Here is a 22,203-nt window from a genome sequence, read left to right as displayed (position 1 = left end):
TTTCGAAATAGGTGCTGTTTCGAAATAGATTCGCTTATTCTACGTGTTCGTATAAATTTACTTTCCCTTAGATGGGTCTTCACCGCGGATTGGAGTCATATACCCCTTTCTGGTTTACACTATTTTACAGTATTTTACAGTATACAATATACAGTATTTTTACAGTATACAGATTTTTACAGTATATTTTACAGCCATAAAGATATCTATCTCAAAGTAACACGCAAAATCGAAAGATTCGCGTCAAATGTATCATATTCTCACGTGTGCGGTGAAGACCTGCCGGTTATATATTTATTCATTCATCTTTGCATATTTCACTCACTGTCGCACTCATCGCAAGTAGTGTAATGAAATGCATTCTAGCGCAATGGAACGTGTTGTACGTTAAAGTACTTTAAACGTAATAATTCCAAATGAGGCTCGCGCGCGCGTGAATGTTCTATGAGAAAGCGACGCGATCGAGCCATGTCTGACCACTTAATGCGTAATTTACCTAACGTGACGTCTCTCGCATTCGCTGTCTTTCCATTTAAGCCGACACCGAAGTCCAAGTAAACGCGCAAGGCAAAGAGATCACCGACAAAAATGGCGTGCAGAGGATCGAGATGGACAATTTGGTCACCAAGATTCGCGTCGGCAACGGGAATATTAAACTGAAAGCTCCCTCCGTCCACACGTTAGCGGGTAAGAGAATCACATTCTGAAAATTCGCATCGACGGTCACAGAAATTAACAGCTCTAACCTGCCTCTGATTTTATTAATCACTTCTAATCTTTAAAGTGTCGCTAATCAAACCCAATCAGTCCAATCTACTTTAATCTGATATCTAACCTATAATCTATATTCTAAATGCATCTGGCGAGGGATAATTATGGAAAAAGCACGCAGATGTATTAGATATCTTTCACGAAAGAGGTGAAGTTCTTTCAACGCTTTTTCTGTATCTTGTTTACGATTAACGTCTTCTCGATTATTTCGTATTAGAATATAGCCGCCTATTTGTATCCGTTCGTTTTAGCCGACGCCGCTGCGACGTTCTTCAACGCGAATCCCCGACTAGTCCTGGACATAGCCAGTCCAATTATCGAGGACACAGCCGCGACAGTGAGCAGAGCTCTCGTAGCTAGAGCACTCAGCGTCCTGACCAAGCAGGAACTTATCCTCTAGTAGTTGATTAAGTAGTCGAATTTCGTTCTCGGCTCGACTTTCATGAAAAAGTAGAACGCCTAGCACAACGATGAGGAATAGCCGATTCAGTGAGATGATTGGCATATACTTATAATGTATGTTCATTCATTTTTTCTTTTTCCTTTTCATTGTACGTCATGCGATTTTCGCCGTTCGTCGGCGAGGCGTGTGAGATTGTTGTCTTGTTTTTTTTCTTAATTTTGTTTCCGAGATATATATATATATTTTTTTTATATTTAATTGATCTCGGGTGCGCCTCGCGAGCTCAATCTCGTGCAGAGAGCGCGCTCGCGACGGAGAGACGTCGTTCGTTTTCACTCTCGTTCGTGGAAAGTATCAAGATGTTAATTCACATTCGTGGCAGGAGCGTAGGAAGTAAACGCGAGTTGATCAGCCGTGTTGATTTCCTAGATTTATTTGAGAAATTGTTATTTACATCTCTTTACTTTCTTGCACATGTATCTCATTGTTACTTCGAATCTTATTAAACGCGACAACACCCAAACTTACTCGCGAACTTGTGGACCCGTGTGGCTCCATCCGCGTTATTTAAACGATTATTCGAAGCGTACAATTTGAAACGCGTCGTCTCTCCTCTCAGTCGCATCGCGTTTTTCGGGAAGTTTGGGTAGACTTTGCGTGATTTTGATATGTAACGAACTTAAATAAAGTACAATTGCCTTACAATTGCACATCTCTTAACATGTGCACTTGCACGACGATCTACACCTTTGACATAATCCGAACCAAAAAGTTCTCTCGCAATGTACATTAGGACTATATATAGTTACAATTACACACTATATAATATTACAATACAAATGAAAAAAAAAAACAGAACAATAAGTGAGAATTGAACTTGTCGCCGTGCAAACTCGCCGATTGTCACGGCTTAAGAATTAACGCAATGAATTAACTAAACAATGTAGCTCGATTGATCCGGGAGACGAGGGTCGGCGGGGGTTAATCAATCGGAAACAATTCGTCGTATGTGAAGGTCTGGGTGATTTTGTTGGCGACATTTGTGAAGAGATTTGCCAAGGAATCTTCCAGCAAGGGAGTAATCTCTTGCGTGACCAAGTTACTGTTTTCGTTCAGAAGCTCGTTGGTGGCTTGTCCTAGTTTGAGAGAAAATAAATCGATTATATGTACGATTTTACGGATATATATACGCGTGCTTTCGTACGTGCATGTATATGTAAGAAAAAGGAGCGGGAGAACAGAAATATACAAGGTGTTAAGAAAAAGGATTCAACTCGTGTGATAGACAGTACTTACTGAACTGAGTAAGAAACACTTCGTGAAACACTCATGTTCACTAAGTATTTTTCATTCATATGGAAAAAGAGTTCGGTTGGATTAATCAAACTTTGATGAAATATGAGCCATTCAGAAATTCCGGTTTAAGTTATGAGAATTTAGTCGAAATTATCAAGATTTCTGGTTAACAAACAGGATTTCAGTAAGGATTTCTGAATCGTTCATATTTCATCAGAGATTGGTTGACCAACCTAATTCTTTTTTTAGTGAGTACTATCTATTTTATAAGTCTTGAACTTCTCTTTCTCTCTTTTCTCTCTCTCTTTCTCTCTCTCTCTCTCTCTTTTTTCGCTTAACATTGTGTATATATATATATATATATATATATATATATATATATAAAACATCGTATATATACATATACATAATTGCAGCCGACACTTTATAATCAATGCTACAGGAATTAATTTCATTGTATACTACGAACAATACGATTTTTCAGATAGAAACTTCATTTTGCAACAGTCAAAATTTACCCAACTTTACCTCGCTGAACAAATGTTTTTTTCCGAACTAATCGTAATGAAATATTTTTTTTCTTCATGTTTAGTTTAATAGCTTTCGATTTCTGTACTTTTAAACCTCAATGGATGGTTTCAAAAAAAGATACCATTTTAAGAACAAATAATCGATTTTTTTAAATAAAAAAATTTTTGTTTCATTATTTTCGATATAGCTCGAATACTAAAAGTTTGATTGAATTTTTACCTGTGAATTAAGCTTTCTCAGAGTCGGGCGTATCGATTAAAAAAAAAAGCCTAAATCCGTGAATTACATCTCAAGATACAGGAGAATTAAAACGCTAGGTGAGACTAACCCATGTGTGGTGTAATCGGGTGGCGGACATAGTGTGGTGTTCAAGGGTTAAGTATGTTGCCATATTCAACAGAGCGATTCTTTGGTTTATTTCAAGTAAAAAAGTTCATATAAACATGTGTCCTAAACGGCTTAGTTTCCGAAATAAAAAAATTTAAACGTGTATAGTCTGTTAACGTGTAGTGTAATCTTTCGTTTAGAACAGCTTCCTCCAGTACTAGTGTTCTAACATAGGCTTTCCAAGATCAATAGTGTTCTTTACAAGAAAGAATCCTTTTCTCGAAGATAGCGGTGAATATTCGCAAATGTTTTACGACATGGTAAATTGCGTTGGGGATATCTTTCTGCATAAATACGCCGTGCCTCACGTGAGTTACCATTTGCAAGACCATAGGCAAAGTGAATATCTGCCATGTCAAAATTTGTAAACTTAGCTATGATGAAACCGATTTTGATGGACTGAAACAATTTGGCCCGAAAACGTATGCACAAGCTAACCCACCCGCAGCAACATCAGAACTGAAGTCTATTTTTGATTTTATGACTTTGACTTTGATTTTGTCACTTTGTTTACGATTGTGCGAATAGTAATTTACGTGAAGCAAGACGTATTTATACAGGAAGATATCTCCAACGTAATTTACCGTTTCGTCAAACATTTGCGAACATTCACCTGTATTTCGGAAACTAAGCCGTTTAGGACACATGTTTATATGAACTTTTTTACTTGAAATAAACTAAAGAATCGCTCTGTTGAGTATGACAACATACTTAACTAACATCCTGTATATATGAAGAGAAAATATAAATTTAACGTTGTATACGTACCGAGAACTTTGTCACCGTTAAACAAATTGTCAAAATTGATATGGGTTTCGGCTATACGTATGACCAGTTTCATCTTGTCAAACTGCAAATAAGTATTATTGTTCCTGCGGATTTTTTTAGCCTTCATATAGGTTTTACCGCCGTAATTCTCTATAAAAGGCACATGACAGATTAGATATTAACGTAGGTGTCTCTTTTCGTCGCTCTTTTGTCTTGATGAGCATTTCTCATCTCTCGATGTCTTAACAAGAAATGACGGATACTTTATAGGAAAGAATGATACAACTTACGCAAATATCCGGTAACATTTCCGACTCCATTCAGCTGCAGCAACAGTATTTTCGCGTTAATCGAGTATTTTCCTCGGAACTCGAGTTTGTCGAATTTAACCGTGTATGTGAAGAGCAATTTGTTCGTGTCAACATTCAGATCGTCGATCTTGAATGTGGACGGTCCATACACCTGTTCGCCGAGTGTTTAATGAAGAAGTGCTTTGCATTGTCCGACGATACATGGATCGATTGTACGGATTCTCTCGTCGAATCGTCGGATTATCCACATTACGTTACAGGTATCGATACATATGTGACTTTTAGATTCATATTAATAGTCACTACTTGAACCCCTTGTATCATGTGAAACACTCGAATTTGAATTTTTATTTAGAGATCTGAATATTAGATTTGGTTCCCGGGTTTGAGCCGCGTGGATTCATCTTTGTTTGATTCCGACATTTCGCGAACATTTTAGTCCGCTTCATCACGGAATTCACCCCTGATTCATCAGGAGACTAATATGCATGGACACCGCGAAAGCCTAAAAAATCAAATAGAGATCTGAATGTTTTAATTGAATTATATGATAATTTACTTGACGAGTACTTGACATTATACACTCGTATCTTTAACTTCAACCTCTTGAGGAATGAATTTATTAAAATCCAAAGAAAATAATTTAATTTTGAAGTGACATAAATATAACATCTGTCAATTATGTGGCGAGATTTCTTTTTCTTGAGATTTTTTATTTAATATTTAGCAATAACGTTCGTTATATTTTCTCGAATTAAGAAAGAAAGATCGGGTGTATACTTAAACATACACCATGTATCAGTGTTTCCGAAAAGGTTAAACTCAAGTCTAAGCATTTCACATGAAACAAACTTCAAGTAACGAGTTAATAACAGACCTGAATGTACTAACCTCTATATCCGTGAGGTTCAAATCGAGACTCGCGCTATTCGGGCCTCTCGTCAAGCGCAAGTTTTTCAGCAAGAGCGGCTCTATCGATGGAACATCCAGTTCCGGAATTCCTGTCCTTAACTTGTCTCGTAGTTGTTCAATCGAATTGGTGATACATTTATTTGCATCCGGATCGTTTCGTTTGCATGTCTTTATATAGGACGCTGCAAAACGCGCAGGAACGTTAATCAAGCGAGCTCGCTTCAGCATTTCGAGCCATTACAACGTAATTGCGCACCATATAAATATCACGATTGATCATTACGAGTATTAAAAACATCTAACGAAGCATAAATCAGTAATTGTTATTATTAACTCCCCTTAATGACGTGAGAAGGAAATTTATAAATATATAATTTACTCAGTCCTTGAAGATAAATCTCGTTACATAACTACTTGGGAGTAATTAATGTCCCGGAAATCATAAAAATTTAATTTATATTTATATCTAAAATTAATGAGGTAAATTACATTGAATAAACATGATGAAGAAACCGAGAAGACGATAAAATGTGAAAAACTACCCGATTAGTGCGTTTTTCTCAGGTGATAAATTACAGGTGATAATTGAAAAATTCTTTGTCATTCTTCATTTCGCAACGTACGTGACGATGCGTTTCTCGTCAAACTACGATTCTTGTTTTGCACTGAGTGAACTCTTGCACTTGTTTGTACAGAGTGAAGCATATAAAATAACAAGCACTTTGATCTCATTTTAAATATTGATTTTAGCGAAAGTTGATAAAAGAATATTGCACGATTCGAAGTAGACTATGTAGTGTATTATTCAAATTATTCTTATCACTTGTTGTTTCCAAAATATCACCTTTAGTGTTTTAAATGGATATCAATTTTTATTCTGTAACAAAAGTCATAGATAATATTAAGAGAAAAACTCAATTATATTAAGTAACGTGACCTCCAAACTACTACTATCCAATTTATTGTGTTTTGCGTGCAACGATCGTTGAATCTCCAAGACGAAGTTATTGTTTCCAGTTACGTGCTTCACTCTGTATAAATTATATTCTTTAAATTATATTCGAAACAATTTAATTTGTACAACTCAACTTTTACACAATACGCAGTATTTTTTTCCATTGCTTGTAGAGCGAACGTTTCGAGTAAATTCTGAGCGACGCGTTTTATTTATTATCTCTCTTCATGTGTTTCGTAGTAATTCTCTCCTATTTCATGAAGTAGAGACAGCATATTTTTTTCTCCTTTGCTACATCAAGTATTAATTAATATATTCAAAGAAAAAAGAAAAAGAAATGGAATAAACAATTGGCAATAAATTTCTTGTTGCACTTTTAATATGCAATTGTTACACGAATGATCTAGAAAGCGATACATGTTATTATCACATACATGTTATTATATGCTCGCGCATAATAATATATAATACCGCGTATTGGTTGTTTCACGACGTAACGAGGCAATTGACGCGAACAATTTTTCCCGTGCACGATACTTTCAATCAGTTGGGCTGTGCACAATCGAGCGCAACGTATTACGTCGGAAGAAAATGATCCACGTCAAGTACAACGGTACACTTCGATTGACCATAATAATACTCACGTATGTCCGCAAAGGCTACTGCAATCAACGCGCTGGCGAGGCTGAAAAAGAAAAACAAAACAGATTGTCAATTAATAGGTGAGGTTGAATAGTTAATATTTAATGCTGCATGAAATTCTTAATTGATTCGCTGAAGTGAGCCGTCGGAAGTGTCGCTATTTTTAGGACGAGTTCTTCGACATGCACGTCACATTTTAATTACTATTGATAACACTATTAATAGAGCGACGCTATGTATAAGCATTATTACATTATTTGCATTATTAATTGACGATTTACAGTAATGCGGGCCCGACTTATAAGTAGAAGAATTATCGTGTACGATAACTCATAACATTACAACAAGCAGTTACGTGATTCACATTATTTATATGATATTTGTTACAGGGGAAAAACAGATCCGTCCGCTTTTATCGGAAAATATAACTTTGCGCATTTAATTTAATTTAAATTTTGTGTACAAAAAGTGTTCACGGGGAAACAAGTATGTTTTATCTGATAAGAAGAAGCTAATTTGAATATTTAACAATTAACTCGAACTAACTTTGTTCTCCCGTCATAATAATCTGTAAATAGAGGCAAAACGCTCTTTTTTGTTGTTTAATATTCCATTTCTATGTATATAGAATTCAGAGTGAGCGGAACATTAGTAGTTACTTATGCGTTTTGCATAAGTTTAATGCACTATGAAGAGATATAACAAGTTTTATGTCCTTGTTTTTTTTTTACCACTCGATACGTGAAATTAAATTATATCCGATAATTATAAATAATTATATCGTGTCATTATCATTATAAAAATATGCCGGTATATTTATATTAAAAAGAAAAAAGTAGAGGAAATTTAAGCGGCGCGCAAATTTTGTCGAACATGTCTTACATAATATCCAGATCAAAAAGCAGAAATTAATAGTGTTTTTCTGTTTATACGTTTTTGAAAAATTAATAATAATTTTTTATTGTTGATACATGAAATATCTCAATCCATCTAACACGTGCTTCTATAATTTTGTGTAGACACAAAATTAGTTGCTTTTCTAATAAACTTCCACGCGTCACAAGAAAATCGCGCAAGACGATTATGTTATTCAGTGCAGAACTAGATCGATAATATGTTACGTAAACTTACATCATGCTATTTTTGCTGAAAATGATATACATGGTTGCTATTGTAATAAAAAATCTTTGTTTTTGCGATTTTTCTTACTTGTTTTTCCTTAGTATTTATTCACAAACGCGACTAAAAACGCATATTCTCAATCGTGCAGTCTCATATCGAAACGACGTGGTGTAATAGCAATACGCCTATCTTTATTCATGCATTGAGTAGTTAAAAGAAGACGGGAAGAAAGAAGCGTAACAGAGTTGAGAGTTGCCGTGCTCCGCTGGAATGAAGTATTCAGCATGTGAATAAAAAACTTGATTGCCTTGCAAATTTTAGACTTTGACCGGGCGATGAGTTTCTTTCTGAAATTGCCGAAGTTTAGAAGATAGACGAGGTTTCGTTACGATCGTTCAATTATCATAATTTCAAATGAGTGAATCAGTAAATGCACAAAGTTAAAGATTTGTAAACATCGTATAAAAAGTTCGGAGCAAAAACGATGAGTGATTACGTCAAAGAAGCTTTTTGAACTTGAATTGAAATTCCAAGAGCATAAAAGGAAATAAAAATATAAATTATTAAAAAACAGAGATTAAAAGAGCTAGTAGAATTCGATAATGTGTCATTTGATCTTATTCTGATAACCTTATTTGTTAATATCAACCTGAATAGATGTTCGTAAAAATTCCTTAATGAAAGTAATGGCTAGGTCGTAAAATTTAAATTTTGAAGTTGTCAATTAATTCAGTGGCGTAGTTTAACTGCCGACAAATAATGTAAAGTTACATGACAAAAGGATAGCATGAGCTTTGACGGTGAAACGCGCAGAGAATAAATTAGTCCTTTTTTAGTATGATTAGAATTCGAAATGTTGACGCGACTCCTATTCCAAATTATTAGTAATTATTATTAATCTGTTGGTACGTAATGTTACGGAAGAAATAAAACAACGGAGAAGTAGAAAAAGAATAGAAAGAAGGGGAAAAAAAAGGAAATAAAAAATATCTCTGACTATAGGCGAAGTGTAATTGACGTGAGACATCAGTGCGTTTTTTCGCGTTTTTTCAGTGCGACATTTAGTTACGCATGTTCGTGTGAACTTTTAACTCGCATTAGTGGTCATTACTTGGGACTTCTCTCGAATGAGATACTCGAATTCAGAGTTGGATAGAAGTTCTTCAGTTGCATCGCGATTACAAATATAATGTTGCATATATCATATAATTCAACTAAAAAACTTCAATTCTGAATGAAAATCTAAATATCTTACGTGAGACAAACTTTAAATAATTACTATTAATATAGGCCTTATAAACTGTGTCAGAATACCAACTGAACAGATCGACTCGACTGCTGACTGCGACTATCGACTCTTAGTGGATCAATCACAGTGGAGGTCGCTTCATTGTAATTAGTTCACTAAGGCCTGATTTACAATAGTTGTCGTAAGCTGTGAGCCGTAAGAATTTACCAATCATAGTCGACTATTACAAGAATAATCGGCTATGATTGGCCAATTTTTATGGTTTACGGTTTACGACATCTGTTGTAGACCAGACTTAAAAGTCGACAGTCGTAGTCAGCAGTCGGGTTGGCCTGTCCAGTCTGTTAGTCTGATACGAGCTTTAGTCTACCATATGACACGCATCGGTCGTTGCGAGTGTACCGAAAGAGAAAAAAAACAAAACGCAAGCTAATTACACGTTCGGCAGAAATGCGCGGATTAATTGCATGCTTGGTGAAAAGGCGTTTACAAAATTGGGACAGATCATATATCACGTTTAATTTGCGACGCGACGAGCACAATCGCCTCGAAGTGCAATACTTGAGAGCCGTGATTAAAGGTTCCGTCACGCGGTCGGATATTACAACGCGCTGAATAAACGTCGCGAGACTTAATCTGTCATTACAGGATAACGATATGAATCGACGCATTTGTAATATGTGTGCGTGCCTATGATTATATAATATCTAATTGATTATATAATATCATTAATATAAATCTACGCATTCTGTAATATGTGTGTGTGTGTGTGCCTATGATTATATAATATCTAATTGATTATATAATATTATTAATTATTTACAACATCAATAATATAATCATATTATATACGATAATGTACACGATTATATCTATTATGAATTATACGTACTTACATACGTAAATATGTAAGATGGATGTTCGTCTATCATTATGTCGTAATGATTACAGATTAAATTCGGTGGCATTCATTCGTTTAGGAGAGGGGAGGGCGCTACCCCTCTCCATCAGCAAGAGATTGCGTTACTTACTTTTCTGTCCAAACACCAATGAATAATTTATAGCGCGCTATCGCGGTGGTTCAGTACATACCAAATATAATCAACATGTCCATAAATGCATTATGCTTAATAATTAGCTGTGAGCTACGGCCTACGATAAAAGCGAATTAATTGATAATTCTTAGCATCAAGGACCGTCGTACGGTACAATAAGAAAATTTCTATTCATACACACGCATTTGCAATTGTATGAATTATTAAAACATCCGTATACACGATTCTATGATATTAGATGTAATTACGCAACTGCTTGATAAATCAATGAGAAGAAGAGGCACTGTAAAAATTCTCCCAAGATCATGGTGTGTCCTTTTACAAGGTTTTTTCTTACAAGGAAACACCGCGAACTCGAATTCTTTGATTTTGATACACTTTTGTGAGTATATAGGATAAATCAATACATGAATAACGGTATATTTCATTTATTATCACTATTTAAAGATTGAATATTACTTGAGTATTATACTTGATAAAGTATAATTTACACTCTTAAAGTAAAAAGGACGATTCCACTTTTTTGTGTATTACTCTTAAATTAAAGGAGATAGAAAAAAATTTTTGGAATAAAAATTTAATGGTAAGTCAAATGCTGTAAATTGACATAAGCATAAATAAAAAAATACTTTTTTATTATAAAAATTTTTTTATTTATGCTTATATCAATATACAGTATTTAACTTACTATTAAACTTTGATTCGAAAAATATTTGTTTCTATCTCCTTTAATTTAAGAGTAATACACAAAAAAGTGGAATCGTCCTTTTTACTTTGAGAGTGTAAATCATACCTTTAAATAGCGATAGGGCACAAGTGGAATATACCGTTATTCATGTATTGATTTACCCTACATACTCACAAAAGTGTATCAAAATCAAAGAGTTCGAGTTCGCGTTGTTAGAGTTTAGACTATTCACTGTCCGCGAAGTGATAAAATACTAAACAGTTGTCGTTAACTAATTAACCATTATTGAACTAAAGCTACCGTTCAAGCATTCGACCGTTTCGGTTGCGACGGTTATCCGGCTGCTTGCGAAAATTGAAGCTGTCAAACGCAAGGCAACGCACTGATTCACAAACTAAAGTTCCGCGATGACATAATCGCGAAATCTCGCTTCTCATTTCGATCTTCTTGACGTAATTACCGCTTATAATAGACACAATAATAACGGTAGTTTGTGCGCTGCAACATGGAGAGAGATCCAACGTTTGCACGTTGTTTTGCGTTCCACAGCTTCAATCTTCGCTGGCAGCTCTGATGTAGCGACAATCGCGATTCTGACACGACGGGATCGCGTAAATCATGCAAATCGCGACGGTCGGAACAATGATTGAGTAGAGAAGTCACGATTGATTTACCAGATGCGAAAGACGAAGGCGTTCATAGTGCCGGTCAAAAGCGATCCAATGTTCGGTCACGACTGACGGAGGTGTTGCTTGTCAAGGTTTAAAAAGAAGATATGACGTTTCATCGCATGTGCACTGGTTAGTCGTCTAAGTCGGATCGCTGAGAGAGTGGGAGGCAGGCAAACCTCGGTTTTTACACCTTTTACACCTTTTCATTCGGCCAGTTGATTGCCTCGTGCCACTTGCCGCTCATTGGCCCAACCCCGCGATATCGATGATGATTGGAAAACACGCGCTAGCGTACGCCTCGAGCCCGCTTCGCCGGGTGCCGTGACGACGTGGTATCGATAGTGCCAGACTTTTCACTTTTCACCGATCCCGAGTGATGGTCGCCGTCGTGAAGTAAATCCCTCTCCTTCTCGTCTCCTAATTTCTGACTTCGCCAAGCCGTGTCAGGATCTCGCGCGAATATTATCACGTGCTTGTCCAAATACCACCGACTAATCCTTTTATCGCGACGCGACGCTGAAAAGCGAATGGAAAACTGCGAGACGTAATACGGCCGCATTTCCAGGCGCGTGTCTGCCGGTATTCCGAACCGGCATCGACATTTCGTAATGTCTCGTTGCAGTTCAGTAGCTTCACCGAAGTATGCTCCATCATTCGGAACGTAGAAGTTGAACATGTCATGGCCATGCGAGTCAAACCTCTTGACCATCATCGGTAGTAGCTGTACTGATTGATCGCATGTGATGTCATTAGGATGAGAAAGAAAACGGAATGGGACAAAAATGAGACCGTCAGTAATATTTTTCTCGGTTGGGCTGAGAATTTTCCAAGAAAATTTTATTGGACTTTTTAAAATAATCTTGCGAAAATTGACCGATGTCAGGAATAAAATTTAAGGAATAAAATTTGGAACTTTTAGTAAAGTTCTACTTAAATTTTGCTTAAATTTTTAATAAAAATTTACTGATATTTTAGGAATAAGATTTAAGTAATATTTTACTGAAATCTTCAATAAAATTACTTTTATTTTCAATAAAATTACTTTTTCAATAAAACTACTTAAATATAAAGTAAAATTTTATTAAAATTTTATGAGGTTTTATATTATATGTGCACTGTACAGACCAAAGTACATTATCAAAATATAGTCATAGATATAATTATCATTTTATTAACATACAAGATACATTTCGACGTAGTATAACTTAAGTAACCTACGCAGCTAGTAGCAATCGTGTACGTGACACTAATATATCGTGGCTTTTTAATCGAGTCTTCACGAACCTTCAAAGTGTCCATGGTATATTTCAAGGAGTCTACAAATTTGGACGAGGAAGCAATCGTATTTTTATTTTCACTCAATTTTCCAACTAAGGCTTAATGTTGCGAAAAGAGTATTTAACATGCTTATTCTTTTAACGTTTCGGTAATTATCTTTTTCAAATAATACGATATAATCCTTTTGCAATTCTGTGTATTTTATTTGACGTGTTTGAAAGGTTTTTCTGAGAGGAAGTTTAACTTAAACTCAACATCGGAAGAAGAAATTCAGCTATTATCTTAATATTTCGATAATTACCTTTCGCGCGATATAATTTGACCTCAATGACGTTATTAAAAGCATTTGCGATGCAAAGAAAATAAAAAAAATAGTGAAACAAAGAGAATGATCACGTAGTTTCCGTGAAATACTTTGTGACACTTTACAGAGGTCGTTCTATGGCCTCGAATGTGTCATCGCATCTCGATATCAAGAATCGATCTAATTAAGTCTTAAGATGCACTATCCCGACCTTGACGTTTTGTCATTACATATTCATTTTTGTTCAGAACCTGCTATCGAGTTGTGCGCTGATCATGTTGCTTCCTGTATGCGTGGATTGCGAAATATCACGCGGAACTCCTTTAAAGAGCTTGAGAAATACCGAAGATCTTCGTCAGAGTAAGGACGTTCTCGTGTAATTCGAGCGCGCGAACGTATTTCACATCTGACGCAACGAATATCGCGAGCCGCCGCGGAAAACCTGGTAAATACCTGCCGCCGCTCTCGTTAGAATTAGCGAAAGTCGCAAAATGGGGTTGTCAAGGAGCCGCGATCCGTAACAAAACTTTCAGATCTCCAAGCTTCTCAAGCCCGTGCGTGTAAGTCACGTGTCGACCCGCGTCTGTGAGAAAGACGTGTGGCAATCTCGGACGCTGGACACTTGACTTGCCCCTCGTGTTTCCTTGCGTTTTCTCTCGATTTCTGTCAGACCGACGAAATTCACTTCCCGGTGACAAAATCCGCCGCTGTTTTCGCACGCAATGACTGGGATCTTTAATATATTTCCTAGTAAAGCTTGTTTCTTACTACATATCCATCTGGACGCCGACAGACAGTCTCTGGTTCGTCAACTCGCTGTTCAATGTTTTTGTATTGGAATATTCACAGTATCTGTCACACTGTCAGGTCACTTTCAATTAAAAAATATCGAAAAATGTTTTGATGAAGGATTGACGGACTTCTGTCTGTCTAGATATGTAGAATGTCTGACAATTATTGACACATTCGTTGTATGCAGATGGAACTTCAAACTGAATACAAAATTCCTCTGCCGTTCCTCAAACGACCACTCAACATAAAACTCTGAGTTATTAAGTAAATGAGCTGTCTACTATCATGTACTTGTACATTACGTCAAACTGTCTGAACAAAAGCGTTCTGTACATTTTGCAAATGATCACGTAGATTTTTAGTTATTAATTAAAGAAGTTGCATGATTGTTGCATGATTGCGCGTGATATGATGCATCAATCTATTTTAATTATCTTCTTTAAATATAATTAGTAATAGATGCCCGTGATCATTTATCAAATTGTCCTCTCCGCAACTTTCCGTGATTTAAATACAAGAAATCGTAACATCCAAAAATTTGTAAGAAAGAGTAGAATTTTTTTATTAAAGATCTCAAAGACGTTTTTTAGCTTCAGTCCCGTGTATCGCTAATAACAATTTGAATTTCAATCTGAAACGAGTTGAAACAAGGGAGATCATTCATTGAACCAAGAATGTTACAATGTCATTCTATTGATAATGCATGACAGTGCTCGGCAACATATCTAATGTCACTAAGCAAGTTATCTTCAACTTGACCTGAGAAGTTCTCTCCATTTATCAGATTTGAAACCATCGCAATTGCTATTAGTTTCTGTTGTTAAAACATTATTTGGCTTCAAGATATCGGAAGATGCTTAAAGATCCATCGATCATATCTTATCATTTCAAGACTTCCATAAGATTCAATAGATGCCGCTAGATGACACAAGATCATTAAACAACAGTGCAAATTGTTTTGATGAATCTCATAACATTGATGGAATAAATCTAGAGAAAAAGATGATTATTCGTGAATAGGCTTTTTTTCAACGCAAACTCTTTAAGCATGCGTGACATTTTAAAAGTGACACCGGCTCGCAATCACGATAAATTCTACTAAATACTCCGAATGTTTCTCAACAACATATTTTAGAAGGCATATGTAAAATCACTACACTTAAGGAAGGAATAATTTATTATTTACGTATAAAAATAAAATAACTTGCTGTTCGATTTCATCGGGCAAATATTTTCAAGTTGCGCGACACACACATACATAATTCTTCCATTTGTTTATGAAATGCAGTAATTGTAGATGCAATTAATTATGCGTTTGTGCCATTCGCCTTTCTTTCCGCTCGGCCAACTTTGAAAATATCTACGCATGTGTGCAAGTCGTGAACCGTCGAACAAGTTAAAGTAACGAGTTACATTTCCGACGTGTCCGTTGCAGCCTCGTAATCAATATTGATTATCATCGATTCTCACTAATTTATTACGGAAGTATTTCTTAATTTGAGACTACATCATGTTCGAGTACTATCTTAAGACATCTTGGAATCATTTTCAACGTGTTTGCATATCCTGGAAAATGTCCCAGAATATTCTGAGTGCATCCAAGAAAATCCTTAGACGATTCTAAGATGTCGACATGAAGAATTTGGCACGTGCAATGCGCTATTTAAATTCGTTTAACCATCGCGATTTCTCATGTACCATTTTCAAGCTAACAAAAGACTTATTTCTTTAATTGAAGATTTAAATTGAACAGAAAGATTTTAGTTTCTCATAAATAAAAAAATTGAAAATTTTTAATAAAGTCTTGAAATAAAAATGTTTGAATCTTATAAAATCAAAATTTTTAATAAAATTTTGTGAAACAAAAAATTTTAAATTTTAAAATTAAATAAAAATATTTTTAAATAAATAAATTAAATAAAAATAAAGATATAAAATAAAAATTAATAAATAAAATAAAAAATAAAAATAAAAATTAAATAAAAATATTATTAAATAAAAATATTTAAATTTTAAAATAAAAATTTTTAATTTTAAAATAAAAATTTTAAAAATTTTAAATAAATTTTTAAATAAAAATTTCAGACGTTTCTATAGCAAGTGTTATTGCAGTGTTAATGATAATAGTCTGTATATTACTGCTGCTATTTTTCTTCTTGTTATTTTATTTTTTTTCTTCTTGTTAGGATAATAGGAAGATATTGACACCGTGACTATAACTATTCCTATTTCTTGATTAACCATTTTTTTCTCTCTCGATGTATCTATTTTTGCCAGTGAGTTATTATATATGCCAAGCTCCACTGTAGATTCATTGTCAATAATCGCGATGAATAGAGTCTTATATGTACACTGCCAAGTGTTTACCGAGTATGCATGCTCGCGCGTTATTGCGACTATAGTTCACTAACGTGACCAAAAATCATAAATTATGTTTTCAGCCTGGCCATTCTGGAGTGATGACTCGAGGACACACGCAACATTGTTTCGATTACACTGTCGAACATCTTCCAATTTGTTTCCGAATTACGCGCGCGTAGTTTGAATAACGATGTGAATAGTCGTTATAAAAGAACCGTCTTGAACGAGAGTCGTTTACGTAACTTCTCGTTACTTGGCAACTTCATAAATTTTCCTACAGACGCTGTTTCCTAGTATGAGATATTAAATCCGACATTGACGTAAAATAAATGTGCACCGGTTATTAGCGGAGAAGCCAGGGATCCTGGCACGAAGCGTATAACGAACATTAGAGTACTCATCAGTTTTGTAGGAGATCCTCATGGTCACAACGTGTCTTCACATGTCGCGATTTGATCAATATCCTTTATCCTTTAATATCCTTTAACAATCTTCAATTTTATTATTTGAATATTAAAATTCAAAGATCGGAGTGCATCTTTAATGTTCAGATTTAAACATTGAGATGCGTCTATAATATTGAGAGTTTAATATTAAGATGCATCTTTAATACTGAGATATTTTAATATTAAAGTGTATCTGTAATATTGATTAATTTCGGATATTACATTGAAAACATAGTCTGATGCAATAAAATTAAAACTGTTCATTTAATTTCGCACATTCGTGACAATAATCTCTATAATGGACTCATTACATCGTAATATCAGATCTGTTTACAACGTTGACACACTATATATTAAACGTTTATAAGGTACTGGCGATATTGCGCCACGGCGTAAATGATTAGTTACGAAAGGCAAATAAACGACTATTTTTATCAACCACTTCGCGAACCGGCAAACTTTGCGTACGTAAAAATATCTTGTGTCGCCGTCAGCGTGGTGCTATACCTCGAGCGAGAGGTCTTGTATCTCACGAACGAGATGCGCTTGTCGTCTTACTGCAGAGAAAACTGATGTTATAAAATTTTTTCCGTAGTGAATGAATCACTTTCAGTATCAAAAGGCAATTGCTTATACCGTGTTATAACTCAAGATTTTCCTTTTCAAGTTTGATGGAATTTGCAAGATTAACCTTTTACAGTCCCATTTATCTTAGAATTTTCTTTCCAATCGATTTGCCAGAGTTCATTTTGCGACAACATCATATAATTCACTTTTACTTCAATATTTCAATATCTATAACTAATGTGTAATATATTTCTAGTATAATATATTTCTAGTATAATATATTACATTCTAGTATAATATATTTATATTTTGAATATATAAAGTATATTATTATATTAATATATAAAAAAAAATTATTTACGAGATTAAAGTATTAAATATATTCAGTTAAAAGTATTATTTACGAAACGCAATGTCGAAGTAAACTCGACATATAGGATCACACTGGGCTAATGTAGAAGTAAAATCTCGACTCGGAAAGTCACTGCTGAAACAATCGATTCAGGGAATCTACAAACATGCGTCACAATGTATATATGCATAATAAATTTTGAAAAAACTATAATATATGCAAATAACTATGAATAAGAAATGACAGATTCTGTCATTTCTTACTTGGTGCGCATTAGTCATTTTTTATTTAGTGCTTCATCAGTCATCGACATAAAAATAATGCAATATGCGAATGATTCAGATTTGTACTGACAACTGTTATTATGTCAGTATATTAATAAGGTTTATTCCCTCTGAAATCGCACGTTTATTTAATGGAGTATCAATCCCTTATGTAATATCTATATTTTTATAAGAGCCTGGCTAGACGTCGTATATGTCGTTTGCACGTGATGTGCTAATCAGCTTTTATCACACATCTTCTTTGCGTAGATTAAAACATACATTTTATACTGTGTACAAATTACTCAGGAGACCTAGTTTATAACGACAGCTCTCAAAATCTGTGGAGTAGTAGTGAATGTGTCAATCTTAACTTTCAACGTTGATCTTTGTTCAGAGAGATAAATAGATAGATAGATAGATAGATAGATAGATAAATAGATAAATAGATAGATAGAAAGAGAGAAAAAGAAAGAGAGAGAAACGAGATTATAGTTAAAAATTAAATTAAATTATTTGAAGTGTTAAAAATTAAAAGTTAAGAATCTGGTAATGGAAACAAAGTAGCGTCTTGATATAAATAGAAAATTCACGTCTACTGGTTGCCTTTTATCCTTCTAAAAATACATATATTCAACAAAATTTACGCACTATTAAACGCAGTTTGTTCCTAACAGATCAGTTTATCATACAATAACTTAATACATTACAAGCCGCACGAATTAAAAAATCAAGCTTTCCGTAATTTTCCATTTACACAATTAATCTCGTGTCTTTTTGAATTTCAATTTCTAACTGTAATTTTTCTTTTATTCTAACTTTTACTTTTTGTGATTTTCTTCCTGGAGAAGCCGTGAATAATCATGTATATCTCTAAAAACCAGTTCTACATACTGATTACAGAAAATGCAAGACGAGAGAATAAATAGATTCATTCATGCATATAAATACGAGCGTGAGCAATTCGCGAAGAACAGTCTAGAGCCGCGTTTTCCATCATCAAGACTGTTATCGTTATCGCGTCGAAAAATATCGATTTTCGTGCAAGGCCAATGTCCAACCGAGACAAAATGTTCGCCGCAACTCTTGTCTTGGCGTTTGTCGTAGCGCACGTCGCAGCGGAAATACGTAAGTAGATATAGATACGTAATCGAGCATACGCTCAAAATCGAGAAGGGCAAATTAAAATATCGATCGCACGCGATTGTGAAAAGTGTTACACGATAGTTCAGAGCGCGTTCATTTTCGCGAAGTTAATTAAGGCAATTCTTCGCAGCCTCCTATATTCACGTATGTGGACGTAGAAACCCGAATATCGATGAGTGCATTTTGAAGAACGTTGAAAATTTGAAGAGTAAAATATGCGAGGGTATACCAGAGCTCAGCGTTAAACCGATCGAGCCAATGCACATCAAGAGAATTGAAGTCTTCAACGCAGACAACTCTAAGCTATTCTTGAATGACATGTACATTACAGGACTCTGTAATTACGATATAAAGTTTTTTCACATGAACTTCGAGAAGCTGCACTTCGACGTTGATCTCGAATTCAAGCGAATCAATATAAGCACAATATATGACCTCAACGCGAACATAATAGTGAATATTGCTATGAAGGGACCGATTCATATTACTACAGGTACGTAAGATTGTTGCTTATATATAAGAATATACTATAATTAGAAAGAGAAATGAGACGTTCACGAGAGATGCGTTATCCAATAAAGAAGAGAGTTCGAAAATCCAGTTCTATGCGTTAAACAACCGGTTTATAGTATCGCTTTTACAGATAATGTATCAGCGAAAGCGGGTATTGATCTCAACGTGACAAACAAAGACGGCAAGGAACACGTATACGTGTCGAATATGAATCTGGATCTTGATATCAAAGGATACGAGGTGGACTTAAGTTCGTTTAGCGATACGCAATTAAATCAAATGCGAAAGATCGGTGAGACCTTTGCTATCCAGAGCCGACAGGAAATCATCAAGGTGATAAAGCCGATCATAGAGAAGATCGTTATAAAACATATCCTTAACTTTTCCAACGAGATAGTCAAAAACTTCACTTTCGACGAGCTGTTCCCCGATAGAGCATAATGCTGCAATTCTAAGCAAATATATGAGTAAATCATAAAATCGTAAAGTCGTAGCTTACGAATCAATCGTAATGTTGGTAAAATTCACAAACCGTAACTTTATTGACAACTTCTAATTAGTTGTAAGATTTACGAGAAATCGTAGATATTTACGAATTATCGTATGACATACAGTCCGCATAGAATTGCAAATCTACTCATAAGTTCTTACGAGTCTTACGAGAACAAATTACGAGTTTTACGGTTTTATCTAGAATTTCAGTATAAATCACTTGGTTATTGCGATAGAGATTTCGTTATAAGAATTGGGTTACGCTTGTATATCGATAACATATTGTGAGAGAGAGAAAGTAAGAGAGAGAGAGAGAGAGGACGAGAGAGAGAAAGAAAGAAAAACAAATTGAATCATTGCTGATCCTTAAATAAAAAAAAAAACTTGCTTGAAAGAACAGCAAATAAATACAAGTTACCTTAGACTAACATCCAGTCATCAATCTTTTGCAACCACTTTTAACAGACTATCCGTACATGTCTGAAGTAAATATGATCTCAAAGGATCAAATCCTTTAACTGTATTACTTAAATAAATACACAGCAGTGGTCCCCCTCTAGCCGTTAAATAACACTCGCGCGAGCGTCGCAACATTGCAACACTACGAGAAATCGCGGAAGTTATATCAGACCACGTAGTGACATATAGCTTGCGTTGCTTTCGGCGGAAAGAAATCTCGGCAAGTCCGACACGCGCGATGCATTTCGCTCTTGATTATAAAGTTCAGTTATATGGTCAATCATACCTGACAACTCGAGGCGAGCTGCACTGCGTTGCAGTGAACATAAGTCGGAAACGAACGATTGAAAGCAGTCGACTGTTTTTGTGCCGATCCGCGTGATGCAATTCGTTTTTTATACGGTCACTTAAATGCAGGATAATTAAAAGCAATGATATTCACACATACCATGCGCGCGTGCACACACACAGACAAGACAGACAAGACAGACACACAATAACGTTATGTTTAATCTTCGATGTTTGTGTATCTTGTTATCCTTGCGAACCATTGCTAGCGACTACTCGTTCCGTTATTGTAAGCATTTCATGAAGAACAGGAAGATATTTCTCTTTCACCTGGACTTGGCTCCATCGACGTGGCTTCCGCTCCGTTAATTCCGTATCGTGAACCCACAAAGTAGGTTGGTAATTATTAGCATCCCGAGTAATTATTGGTATCTCCAAGATTCTGGAGAATGATGTGCGATAAGACTACATTTACGAAGGTAAATACAGCTCGTGACTCATGGACTTACGGAGAGAGCACGGATTTTGATTATGCATTGGAGATATTGTGACATTATTAGCTGATTAGCATATCACGGTTGCGACAAAACTTAAAATACGGTTGCGACAAGCGCATAAAATAGAATAAATATGTTTCTGTGACGTTGGAGTATATTAGATTCGCTCTTTAATTTGGAGTGAAAATGTTCACTCCACAATTCGTAGAGTGGAGAATTCGCTCTATAAGGAGAGGAGGGGGAAAGGATAACTCGAATTCGTATGATTCGGCTGTCACTTTGCTTTTCTGAATGAGTGAAATCTCATTCTAAGAAATTTAGATATTAATAAACATCGATATCGCGGTGCTATTATTCATTACGCGCGTTCAGGGGAAAAATTGTACGTGTAAATAGCGTTCAACTAAAGGAGTTTATTCATCAGGTATGTATTTTCACAGGACGTGCTAGGGACGTATTTTCAGTGATGCATCAAGGCAGTTACTCATAAATTCGCTATTTATCGGACAAAATTACGTTTATATATTTACCATCTAGATAATAAATGTTAGATTGATACCAATTTCATGATACTATTTCTTTTCTATGTTTCACTCGGTACAACGCTATTCAAAGCATAAAACAACAATTTTCGGACCTACAATTGACCTTTATACAAAAACGATATTATGAGAGAGAGAGAGA

At 35.2% G+C, this 22,203-nt stretch overlaps 3 protein-coding genes across 4 annotated transcripts in view; 2 read left to right on the top strand and 1 right to left on the bottom strand.

Moving 5' to 3' along the window:
- Nucleotides 1–2,060, top strand: part of LOC116848844 — a 120,848-nt gene extending 118,788 nt beyond the window's left edge. For both annotated transcript variants that reach the window (XM_032825391.1, XM_032825372.1), the window contains 2 exons: nucleotides 538–687; nucleotides 1,023–2,060. In XM_032825391.1, coding sequence (XP_032681282.1) covers nucleotides 538–687; nucleotides 1,023–1,171 — 299 coding nt within the window. In that variant the 3' untranslated portion in view covers nucleotides 1,172–2,060. The remainder of the gene's footprint in view (nucleotides 1–537; nucleotides 688–1,022) is intronic.
- Nucleotides 1,592–11,917, bottom strand: LOC116848945 (protein takeout-like). The gene is made up of 6 exons (XM_032825600.1): nucleotides 11,765–11,917; nucleotides 6,979–7,019; nucleotides 5,359–5,561; nucleotides 4,447–4,618; nucleotides 4,157–4,306; nucleotides 1,592–2,310 (listed from the first exon to the last, which is right to left on the bottom strand). Exons 1-6 carry the CDS (start codon nucleotides 11,788–11,790, stop codon nucleotides 2,156–2,158), a joined length of 747 nt encoding a protein of 248 aa, XP_032681491.1. The 5' UTR covers nucleotides 11,791–11,917; the 3' UTR covers nucleotides 1,592–2,155.
- Nucleotides 11,918–19,083: 7,166 nt separating this feature from the next.
- Nucleotides 19,084–21,664, top strand: LOC116848940 (juvenile hormone-binding protein-like). The gene is made up of 3 exons (XM_032825588.1): nucleotides 19,084–19,252; nucleotides 19,401–19,763; nucleotides 19,914–21,664. The coding sequence occupies exons 1-3, from the start codon at nucleotides 19,177–19,179 to the stop codon at nucleotides 20,222–20,224; spliced, it is 750 nt and encodes a 249-aa protein (XP_032681479.1). The 5' UTR covers nucleotides 19,084–19,176; the 3' UTR covers nucleotides 20,225–21,664.
- Nucleotides 21,665–22,203: the final 539 nt, after the last annotated feature.

The sequence above is a fragment of the Odontomachus brunneus genome, unplaced genomic scaffold, assembly GCF_010583005.1.
Source record: "Odontomachus brunneus isolate Ranch 3 - 2012 unplaced genomic scaffold, Obru_v1 Obru_scaffold_005, whole genome shotgun sequence".
Lineage (NCBI taxonomy): Eukaryota > Metazoa > Arthropoda > Insecta > Hymenoptera > Formicidae > Odontomachus > Odontomachus brunneus.
Note: the sequence above shows the minus strand (reverse complement) of the source record. Positions and strands in the feature narration are given on the sequence as shown.